A 12403-nucleotide genomic window follows, 5' to 3' on the forward strand; every position below is an offset into this window, starting at 1 on the left:
AAGTGAAGCACTGCAGTTCTTAAGAGAATCATGAGGTTGTTAAGCCAGTCTGGCTTCCCCCGTTGAGTTTGCTTGACAGGAGCCAGCTGGGAAGGTTACCGATAGAGATCATGTGACTCTAAAAGTAAAGGTAAAGTTTCCCCCGCACATGCGTGCTAGTCGTTTCCAACTCTAGGGGCCGGTGCTCATCTCCGTTTCAAAGCCGAAGAGCCAGTGCTTGTCTGAGGACGTCTCCGTGGTCATGTGGCCGGCATGACTAGACACCAAAGGTGCACGGAACACTGTTACCTTCCCACCGTAGTGGTCCCTATTTTTCTACTTGCATTTTTGCGTGCTTTCGAACTGCTAGGTTGGCAGAAGCTGGGACGAGTAACAGGCACTCAGTCTGTTACACAGCACTCGGGATTCGACCCGCCAAACTGCCGACCTTCTGATTGACAAGCTCAGCGTCCTAATCCACTAGAGTCACCACGTGACTAGGACAGTTCAAATGTCACAAGTGCCTGCCAGTTGCCAAGCGTCCGAATTTTGATCACATCTCCACGACCAGAACCACAGACCATGTCCGTGACCGTGACCACTGCAATGGTCGTAGGTGTGGAAAACGATCATAAGTCACTTTTTTCAGGGCCGCTCTAAGTTCAAACAGTCACTAAACAAAGTCAAGAATGTAGAGAGAGAGATTCTAGTAGACTAGAGAGAGTCTAGTAGACAAGACAAGCACCTTATATCAATACTTCTCAACTTCAGCCATTTTAAGCAGCGGTGGGATTCAAATTTGTGAACAACCCCGGTTCTCTGTGTGGCCGCCGCTTCCAGAAGTCCATTCTGGGCCTGGGCAACAAAAATAATAGCTACCGGTTCTGGCGACGTGGTGCGAACTGGCTGAATCCCGTCACTGATTTTAAGGCAGCTAGACCTCAACTGGCTGGGGGATTCTGGGAGATGAAGTCCGTTCATCTTAAAAGAGCCTTGGTGGATCAGTGGGCTAATGCCTCCTTAAGTAACACCAGCTGCCTGCAATTAGTGCAGGTTCGAGTCCCACCAGGCTCAAGGTTGACTCAGCCTTCCATCCTTCCCAGGTAGGTAAAATGAGGACCCAGATTGTTGGGGGCAATTAAGCTGACTTTGTAATAATGCCGCTTGGGTGGTTTATGAAAGCCCTAATAAGCAGGCATATACATAGTATGAAGGCTATTGCTAAGCACATTGATTGTGCTTAGATTGTAAGCCGCCCTGAGTCTTCGGAGAAGGGCGGGATATAAATGGGATTAAAAAAATTAAAAATTAAAAAAATAAATCTGTCAGGGTTAAGAAACACTTCCCACTCTCGCTAGAGGAGAAATAAGAAACTCCAGGATGTGCTTGACCTCGGCCGATTTGGAAAGTGAAGAAAGAACGCCTCTGGTTGCCTCCATTGCTCAGGTGACCCCAAGGACACAGGTAAACCTCCGAGTGGCCTCAACGACCCTCTAAAAGAAGGCAAATGACCAGCTGTCTGCAAGGAATATAAATCCTTCCATTGCCCACCATCCAGGCAGAGCTGGCCAGCGAAAAGTAATTAATGGCTTGCTTTCCATTCACCCACGGGAGTGACTGAACTTTAGGGCAGGCGAGAAGCGGGAAGCTGCTGATCTGTGTGTGGGTAGCAAGCATTCAAAGACCAGCTGCAAAAAAATAAAATAAAATTGCTCCCACTTAACTCCCCGCAGGAGAATGACACATGAAGGATAATTTCTGGAGATGCAGAAGCTGTCTCCCCCACCACCCCGCGATTGAAAAAAAAAACACCAGGTTTTCAGAAGCTATTTCTCCTATGTCTATGGAGATTCTCAGTCCTCCAGGTCACGGTTGTCCCAAAGGTGCTTTTTCAAGAGGCCACTGGACATTCTTGTTTTTCCTTTGAAGACCTTTCACTTCTTATCAGAGAAGCTTCTTCAGATCTGGCCGGATGGCGGGGAATGGAAGGATTTATATGACCAACCGTCTGCAAGGAATATGAATCCTTCCATTCCCTGCCATCCGGTCAGAGCTGAAGAAGCTTCTGGGATGAGAAGCGAAACGTCTTTAAAGAAAAACACAGAAGTCCAGTTGCCTCCTGGAAAAGCACGTTGGGGGGTCTTTCTCCCATTTATCAAACGGAACCCGACTTCTGACATTCATTTCCATCGTTCTGCCTCACCTTCCTACTCCAGCTGCCTCCTTTCTTCTTCTTCTTCTTCTTCCTTTTGGAAAAGGTTTGTTTGTTGTTGGGTTTTTTTGAAATTTTAAAAAGAGAGAGAGTGAAACAGGCCCCATGCAAAACTACCTTATGGGGCAGAGGAAGTGGTGGGATTCAGCTGGTTTGCACCACTTCAGCAGAACCGGTAGCTAATTTTTTTTGTTGCCCAGGCCCGGAATGGACTTCTGGAAGTGGCATCCACAGAGAGAACCGGTTGTTCACCTATTTGAATCCCACCACTGGACAGAGGTGGTCCCTAGGATATGGTCAAAGAAGTCATCTGTTTTGTATATACATCTTGTGCTGTAACCTGTGGACCTCCCTGATCTGGGGATGTCCCTGTTTGGAATGGTGCATCAGGGAGCTATCTAGGCCTGTAGGTGTCCTTCAAACATGAAAAGGACCAAGATAAGCTGGGTTGTAGAAGGCATCCTGAGAGGTTAGAAAAGGGGTTATTAACAAACAACTTTGCTAGTTTGACTTCTGGAAAAATGGGTCTTTTTTTTTTTTTTTTTATTGAAAAGTTTTACAATACAATTTTCCATTAAAAACCCCATCCCCCTCCACCCTCCCCTCCCTACCTCCCCCCTACCTCTTCCCTCCCCCCTTACCTCCCCCCTTCCCCCCTCCCTCTTCCCTCCCCTCCCTCCCCCCCACCCCCCTCCCCCCCCGGACTTCCCAGAGCTAAATACAAGGTATATATATATAAAAGCAATCATAAGCAACCATATACTAACAACCATAAATTCTAAAATCCATCACTCTCTAACTTATATAAGAACAAACAAAACTTAACATTATTAAATATATATAAAAAAAATAGGAAAAGAAAAGAAAAAACACGAAAGAAGACTTATTCGAATGCTAGATAAAACTTCTTAACCCTATACTTATTCTGGATAAACTCAATCCACTTTCTCCATTCCATAATATAACGTTCTTGCGAGTGATCTTTCAAATAAGCCGATATCTTCGCCATCTCTGCCAGGTCGGAAACCTTTAAAGTCCATTCTTCTATAGTCGGCAGCTCCTCTTTCTTCCAATATTGTCCTATCAAAAGTCTTGCTGCCGTGACTAAATTCAGCATCAACTTGGAGTCCACCACTGTAGCATCAACAATTATTCCCAACAAAAAAAATTGCGGACAAAACTTTATCCTCCTTTTAAAGATCTTCTGTATATTCCACCAAATTTTAATCCAAAAGGCCTTAACCTTTTTACATGTCCACCATATGTGAAAATATGTTGCATCTTCACCCCCGCACCTCCAACACTTAGGCTGATAATTCGGGTACATACTTGCAAGCTTTTTAGGATCTAAATGCCATCTATAAAACATCTTATAAAAATTCTCTCTTAAATTTTGAGCTTGAGTAAATTTCACATTCCTCACCCAAATCTTCTCCCACATGTCCATTGTAATAACTTCCTGGATATTTTGGGCCCATTTTATCATACAGTCCTTAACAAGCTCTGTTTCTGAATCAATCTCTATCAATGCAAGATATATCCGTTTAATGTGTGCAGGTCCCTGATTTCTAATTTGCTTTATCAGATTTTCATCAATCGTTGCAAATCCAATTTTCTGGTCTTCTTTCCACCTGGCCCGTAACTGAGTATATTGAAACCATGTTTGAACAACCTTCTCTTCTCGCAAGAAGCTATATGATTTCAGGCACCAAACATTCCTTTCCAAACTTAGAATTTCCTTGTAGGTAGTCTCATCGTGTTTGAAACCAGCATGTATATTTTCTATTGCGTGTTTTGGAATTGCCCACAATGGTATCTTACAACTTAGCTTATGTCTATACTTCTTCCAAACTCTCAACAATGCCTGTCTTAAAATATGCGTCCTAAACACAGTACCTACCTTCTTATCATACAACAAATATGCATGCCAGCCAAACAACAAATCATGGCCCTCAAGATTTAATAACCTCGATTGCGTCAAATTGATCCAATCACTTATTCCTACTAATGCAGCAGCTTCATAATATAATTTAAAATTAGGCAATTTAAGGCCACCTCTCTCACGAATATCCTGCATAATCTTAAGTTTAACTCGTGGGTCTTTTTGTGGCTGGTGATGTCCATTCTGAAAGCTCATAGGCTCATCCTTCCCGATGCAACCATTTTCAAGTGTGCGTAGTTATGCTCTTAGTCAACACAAGGCTCTTTTTTTCGTAATCCAGAGACTCCCCCCCCAAAAAAGGGCCTATTTTGGGGAGCTTCAAAAGTGAACTTGGAATTCCACTTGAAGCTTCTATCTCCGTCATTTGAAAATGACGTTAGGGGCTAGGCAAGTTTCCTTTGAGGAATCTGATAGAGGCCATCAGTCCTGTGATGGTTGATAAGACAATCTCTTCTAAAACTGGAGAACATGAAGTCAATATATTTTCCTTTCCTTTACTTACAAGGATGAGGAAGATTAGAAGCAGTTAGATACTGGGTAGGATCAGAAGACACACTCTGAATTATGGGAGACCTGTGTGTCTATGTGTGCACGCATGCCTTTAAGTCAGATTGACTCCTGACAACTTCTTGGACAAGTCCCTGCAGTTTTCTTGGCAAGGATTTTCAGAAGTGGTTTGCCGTTGCTTCCTTTCTAGGTCTGAGAGAGAGGAGCTGGCCCAAGGCCTCACAGCTGGCTTTGTGCCTAAGGCTGGACTAGAACTCATGGTCTCTTAGTTTCTAGTCTGATGCCTTAACCACTACACCAACCTGTCTCTCAGGGAAAATTTAGTCCAGCACCTCTGATGACCATCTAGTTGGTAAGGCCGAGATAAAGTGAAATTCTTCTTTTAGAGTACAACATTGATGTTATCTCAGTGAAGTTTATGGTTTAATTTTTCTTTTTGCCAAAAAAAACCACCCGTGATTGATTGTCAGGATGACAGCATCTGTGTGCCAGAGGCCACATTTTAGGAAAAAAGTGAACAGTTGTATTTAAAGTTCTTAACAACATGTCTCTTTCCTTAGCAACTCATAGAAATTTCTCCATGGATACCTGACACGTCTTGCATTGTTGTGCTGTTTCATATTATCAGCCTCCAGCAATACTACATGCACTTAAAGCAAATTCTTCTAATGTTGGCCTGATAATCCAATATACTGCACTGGAAAGCATGAATACCAATGTTGAGATGCTTTTGTAATGTGGCCATTAGTATACAATACAATGACTTGCGGGTCAGTGTCATCTGATAATGGAAATCCATTTGTGAAGTTGCTGTCAGCACGTGTACACACAGAAGCCTGGTGAGAAGAATTGTGGTCCTTAGATACACGCAAGAAAATGGCTTCCATCAGGTTATGGACAGAAGACCCTGCAAGATTAGATAATGAGATGCCTCTTGAGTACTTGGATGGAATGTCTTATCTATAAGTGCAGGTAGTCCTCAACGCACGACCACAATTGAGCCTAAAACTTCTGTTGCTAAGCAGGACAGTTGTTAAGTGGGTTTTGTCCCATTTTGTGACTTTTCTTGCCACCCTTGCTAAGTGAATCACTGCAGTTGTTAAGTTAGCAACAAGGTAGTTAAGTGAATCCGGCTTCTGCATTGACTTTGCTTGTCAGAAGATCGCAAAAAGGGGATTGCGTGACTTCAGGATACTGCAACCGTCATAAATACGAGTCAGTTGCCAAATCAGCCGATGATGTGACCGTGGGAAAAACGGCCCCAAGGCACTTTTCTTTCGGTGCTGTTGTAACTTTGAAAGACCACTAAATGGACTTTTGTAAGTCAAGGACGAGGTGTGGGGCTAAACAACTCAAGAAGATCATAGAATCCCAGCTCTCCATCACATTAAGAGCTGCTTCACCATTACTGTGTTTCCCCCAAAATAAGATCCAACCCCCAAAATAAGCCTTAGCATGATTTTTCAGGAAGCTGGTAATATAAGCCCCACCCCAATAATAGCCCCAGTTAAGAGCATCAGCCCAACAGACGCCTTAGTTCTGTATTTCCCCCAAAATAAAGGTAAAGGTAAAGGTTCCCCCACACACGCGTGCTAGTCGTTTCCGACTCTAAGGGCCGCTGCTCATCTCCGTTTCAAAGCCGAAGAGCCAGCGCTTCTCCGAGGACGTCTCCGTGGTCATGTGGCCGGCATGACTAGACGCCAGAGGCGCACGGAACGCTGTTACCTTCCCACCGTAGTGGTCCCTATTTTTCTACTTGCATTTTTTTTACGTGCTTTCGAACTGCTAGGTTGGCAGAAGCTGGGATGAGTAACAGGCGCTCGCTCTGTTATGCGGCGCTCGGGATTCGACCTGCCAAACTTCTGATCGACAAGCTCAGCGTCCTAACCCACTGAGCCACCGTGTCCCTCCCCCAAAATAAGACCTAAACAAAAAAAAAAAAAACCCTAATGCATCTTTTGGAGCAAAAATTAATATAAGACCCGGTCTTATTTTCCGGAAATATGGGTAGTTGTGTTCCTTTACAAAGGAGTTTTAATTTAAAACTGGAACGTGCATGGAAACTCTCCTTGTCTTTGGTCTTTGTGATACATTTGCTGGTTTGTGGGCTTCAGCAGTAGAATCCATGCATACAGTATATTGTTTCAAATCAACATTTTTTTTTTTCAAAATTCCTTTCCCTTGAAATTGAAAAAAAAAAAAATTCGGCTAAGTGCTTCATCTTTTTCCTTCTTCCTTTTACACAGGTTGCAGCCCTCGGTAAAAATTCCAGAAGTTATCACTATATGCTTGCTAACCTGGTAAGTTCTCTATGCGCACACATGCGTACATGCATATTTTCCCCCCCCCTGCAAAATCCAGTGTTTTCTTTTCTTCTTTTTAATATAAAAGGTAAAGGTAAAGGTTCCCCCGCACACGCGTGCTAGTCGTTTCCGACTCTAGGGGCCGGTGCTCATCTCCGTTTCAAAGCCGAAGAGCCAGCGCTTGTCCGAGGATGTCTCCGTGGTCATGTGGCCGGCATGACTAGACGCCAAAGGCACACGGAACGCTGTTACCTTCCCACCGGAATGATCCCTATTTTTCTACTTGCATTTTTACGTGCTTTCGAACTGCTAGGTTGGCAGAAGCTGGGACGAGTAACAGGCACTCACTCTGCTACGCGGCACTCGGGATTCGACCCGCCAAACTGCCGATCTTCTGATCGACAAGCTCAGCGTCCTAACCCACTGAGCCACCGCTTTTTAATATAACCCTTTTTAATATAACACTTTTTAATATAACCCTTTTTAATATAACCCTGCCTAATTTGCTTCCCCCCCCCAAAAAAAAACTTCATAAACAAAAAATAAAATGTATTGATCCTTTGATATTATCGTATGTCTCCAAATTTTCCGTAGAGATGTCTGCATATATTACCAGAACGGGGAAACCACCAAGTGGACTCAACAAATTAATGTCCCATTTCGAGCGGTGTTTCTTTTCCAAGGTCAGGGACGGTGTGTTTGGTTGCTTCTAAGCTGAAATCAACCCCTCAAATGTTTATGTTGTCTTCCAAGGGCTTTCCAGACATCTCGGTGGAGAGAGTGGTCCAGGCTGGGGCCAACGTAACCGGATTTCAGATTATTAATAATGACAACCCATTGGTCCAACAATTTATGCAGCGTTGGGTGAGACTGGATGAAAGGGAATTTCCGGAAGCCAAAAATTCTCCATTAAAGGTAGGCGTTGCAGACTATTGGAAGGAAGGTGGGGTGGAGGTGGGAAGGAAAGGATCACCATTTTACCAAAAGCATAAATGTGTTGGGAGTCTTCTAGCTCAGCGTTTCCCAACCTTAGGAACTTGAAGATGCGTGGACTTCAACTCCCAGAATTCCCCAGCCAGCTATGCTGGCTGGGGAATTCTGGGAGTTGAAGTCCACGCATCTTCAAGTTCCTAAGGTTGGGAAACGCTGTTCTAGCTCAGCTACAGATGTTGTGGGCTGAGTGCTAAACTATGGTTTGCTTTGAACAAGTACTCTAGTGCTAGTTGAAGACAAGACTCCACATCCCTGGTTCAACAACCTCTAATAAGTCTTACACTTTGGCTTGCAAACTGCAGTGACTTGACTCAACCCAAACAATACCTGTGTTGTGCTGCAGTGAGTCAGGCTATGTTTTGAAGGTGGAAAGTCACAAGTCCAGTGGCCTACCTTGAAATCCTAGGAAGCTGCTCCCTGCCGCTTTATTTCTTCCAATTGATGCTTCTCAGTTGATGTTGAAATTCAACTCTCCTAATATCCATCTACAGCAAACGTGTCCAAACGTGGCAACTTTATGACTCCCAGAATTCCTCTGGGAGCTGGCTGAGGAATTCTAGGAGTTGAAGTCCACAGGCCTTGACGTTGCCAAGGTGGTACACACCCTGATCCAGAAGTGGAATTCAATAATCTGGAGGGAAGAAGTTGGAAATGGCTGATGCCGATAATAAGATGATCTGATTCAGGGTAGATCATCTATCATACTTTCCTCATAGCTGATTGCTTCAATACGCTCAGCTGAACATAAATAGCCGTATGTTCAGCTATTTAGTTTATTTTCCTTTTTCTGTGGAATGGAGGAAGGGTGGTGGGCAGGATTTTTGCTATTCTGTGAATTACTCCAGTGATAGCTTGCAAGGTGCATTCTTTGTGGGTCAGCTCAAAGAAAATGTGGTGGGACTGATGGACCCATAGCATTATTTGGGAATCCCCTTCTAAAGCAACAGAAAGGAAGACAACTGTGGATTGATTATGAACTGCTTTAACAGGTTGAGGAGCTGATATGTTCACTGAACTAGAAAGATACAGTATAAATCCATCCATCCATCCATCCATCCATCCATCCATCCATCCGTTCATGTACGGTGACCCCAAAATGCTTTTTTTCAAAGGCAACTGGACTTTCTTTGTTTTTCCTTAAAGACATTTTGCAGAACTGAAGAAGCTTCTTGAATAAAAAGCAAAATGTCTACCTGGAGAAACAAAGAAAGTCCAGTTGCCTTTGGAAAAGGAAAGAAAAGCAGCGTTGGGACAAAAGTGACCTGGATGACAGAGAATCTCCATAGACTTGGATGGTGACCTTTGCTCTTGGATGTGAAAACAAAGCAAAATAATGCAAGTGTCAAAGAGCCCAAATGGATGAGAGAAATCCAGATGATTCTTCTCAACAAGGAAGAACTGCGTGACATCTTCCCTCTGGCCACATCTGTCATGCGGGGACGCCAGCAGGCAGCTTCATAACAACAGTAAACCTGAAAAAAGCAGTTATGCGTAAAATCCAACATGCATTAGCGCAGGCTGAGTGAGCAATTCTTACATTTTATCAGCTGTTTAACTCGGGATGGTGTGCTTCAAGAACTGCTGTGTTGTTGTGTTTTTTTGTCTGTGGACAGAACTCTCCATTTCCTTGCTTATTTCTTGATGGGGGTTGTATCCTGCCTTTCTTCAGGAGTTCAAGACTGGAATACAAATCACCCTCTACTTCTTTCTCCCCCAACTACAACATTACGAAGTTGGTTGGGCTGAGATTGAGCAACTGGCTTAAGTCACCCATGAGCTTTTCTGGTGGGCTTCAGCCTGGTGCTTCTGAGTCTCAGTCCAAGCCGTAAGAAGCTTCAGAAGGCGAGGAAGTCTGGCCGAAGCTGATACGAGTCAAGGTTGATCACACATAGCCTCAAAGAAGAGTTCTTGAATCCTACCTTAATCCTCTTTGACTAGAGTTAATTTAGGAGGCAGCTTTTTCTGCAGAAACAAACCCGTCCGCTGTTGTATTTCTTTACTTACTTATTAAATCTATCTCTACCCTGTCATCGTGAAAATGACTCCCAGCGGCTTACCCAGAAAATAAAAAGAACAATTAAAAAACCTTCGGCAGCTCACGTGAAACCAACAGGAACTAACAAACGGCAATGATAATAAATGACAGCAAACAGTCGCCACCACCTGAACGAAAATAGCCACCGGAAAAGGATCGGGGTGGGGGGGAGGAAAGGAAGAAAAAGATGGCGCCCCATATAAATGCAGGGACAAGTCTTCCTCTTTGCATATAGACAGCCCTCGAATTACAACAGTTCCTTTAATGACCGTTCGAAGTTACAAGGGCCCTGGAAAAAGTGACTTAGGAAGGCTTTTCACGTTTATGCGCCGTTGCCGTGTTGCCCAGGGTCAAGTGACCGAAATTCAAACGCTTGGCAACTGACTCCTCTTTATGACAGTTGCAGTGTCGCTGGGTCACGTGACCTCCCTTTGTGCCCTTCTGGCGAGCCAAGTCGACGGGGGAAGCCAGATCCCCCTGTTGCTAACTGAACAACCGGAGCGATTTAGTTAACGACCACTTAACAAATGTCTCGCTGAGTAACAGAAATTTTGAACTCGGTTGTGATCGGAAGTCAAACACTATTTGCACCCTTAATGTTGGGAAACACTTTGTAATACATGAACAAGTGTTTATTGAAGTGACAGGACCACCCCTCAGAGCAAAAAAAAAAAAAGAGAAGTAAATTTGATTAGGAAATAAAATTGGCTAGAGACGAGAACCTGGGTGCTTTAATTTATTCAATATTTCATCAGCTCTCTCGTTCCCTCACTGGCTTCACATGTTTCATCTATTTGTTAGCAGCAGCATATGAATAAAGCAGAAAATTAGATTTGTTGCTCGGTGTGATGTAGAAGGCCTGGCAGGACGGTTTCTAATAATTGAGGCGGCCTGATTGGAAAATTGGGGAGGGGGGGGAAGTTGCAGAAAGACAATGGCAGTTTTCTACAATGCTTAATTGGACAGCTACTGGAGAACAACAGTTGAAGCTCTTTGCGCAAGAAGAGCCAGCAAAATGTAGGCCTTTCATCTCTGAGGCATGTTACAGCCCACGCTGGACAGATGATGATCTTCAGGGTTTGAAAACAAGGAACCAACTTTGCTTAAAATAAAAAAATATATATCAGGCATAGGAATTTATGAAGGAAAGTGGGGAGGAAATGTATCTCTGAATTAAGTAGACAAGCAATCTGTAGGTCAGTCTCTAGGTTGGACTAGTAAGAAGAAGAGACTTTGTAGTGGTCAACATCTTTTGAGACCAAGAGACTTCTTAAAAGGCAAATTGGTTGTCAAGTTCGTGAAATGTGGTCACATCTCTCTCTCTCTCTCTCTCTCTCTCTCTCTCTCTCTCCCTCTTTGTGTGTGTGTGTGTGTGTGTGTGTGTGTACGCCAGTGTGTGCCTGGCCATCAGAACTTTGTAACCAGGCTGCAAGTTTTGGGAGGCCCATTATAACTTCAAACAATTGCTAAGGGACCCGTTGTAAATCAATTTACTTGATAATTTAATTTATTGTTCAGTAATTTATTGATCATTAAGGGTTGATTTCACTTAATATGATAAAGGTCTGGCACATCTGCTTTTCCAGAAACAGACCAACTGATATTTCTGTTACGACAAAAAATATATATATATAATTTTTCTTCCCACCTTCCCATCCAAGTGACATCTATTATACCTTGCAATGCGATGCAAGCTATAATCGCCTTTCTAGAAATCAGGGACTTACATTAGGCTGATTCATCTTCTGGGCCAATGGGTGAAGATCACTGCACAAAGTAGTCACTTCTTTGTGAATTTCTAGTAAATCATCCATGAAGTTTAGCCGCAAGGGCTGGTTAATTTTGTCTAATGTGAAACCCAGTTATTTAAAGAGGCGTGTTGGGACTAGAATTTCCATTGCTCAGCAAGGGGCTATTAATTGCCTGATTTGACGACCATTTTACCATGGTTGTTCAGTTAATCATTGCAGTTGTTAAGCGAATCACGTGGTCGTTAAGGAAATCCAGCTTCCTCCACTGACTTTGCTTGTTGAAAGCTGCCTGGGAAATTCACAAATGGCCAATAAAAAAGACCTGAGGGTGCCGCAACCATCATAAATCCATGCTAAATGTCAAGCATCCAAATTGTGATCACATGGCCATGAAAATGCTGTGATTGTCGTAAGTCTGAGGATCAGTTTTAAGTCACTTTTTTCAGTGCATTTGTAACTTTGAATAGTTGCTAAAAGAATGGTTGCGAGTCAAGGATAACCTGCGTGTAGATACAGATTGCAGACCCTGAAAAATACCATTTATACAGAATGAATAATAGACAAATCTCTCATTTGAGAATGCTTCCTATCTTTCTATGTGAAGTAAATATGATGCATTGGATTTTTTTTGGGAGGGGGGTGGAAATGGAAAAAAATATATAGATTTTTACGTTCCTGTGA

At 43.3% G+C, this 12403-nt stretch overlaps 1 protein-coding gene across 1 annotated transcript in view; it reads left to right on the top strand.

Moving 5' to 3' along the window:
• GRIA3 (glutamate ionotropic receptor AMPA type subunit 3) overlaps positions 1-12403 on the top strand; it is a gene marked incomplete at its 5' end in the record, with an annotated part of 121041 nt that overhangs the window by 61921 nt on the left and 46717 nt on the right. Inside the window, 2 exons of the mRNA XM_083372271.1 lie at positions 6887-6940; positions 7697-7858. Of these exons, the coding sequence (XP_083228397.1) occupies positions 6887-6940; positions 7697-7858 (216 nt within the window). The remainder of the gene's footprint in view (positions 1-6886; positions 6941-7696; positions 7859-12403) is intronic.

This window comes from Vipera ursinii (assembly GCF_947247035.1).
Source record: "Vipera ursinii genome assembly, chromosome: 12".
NCBI classification, from domain to species: Eukaryota; Metazoa; Chordata; class Lepidosauria; order Squamata; family Viperidae; genus Vipera; species Vipera ursinii.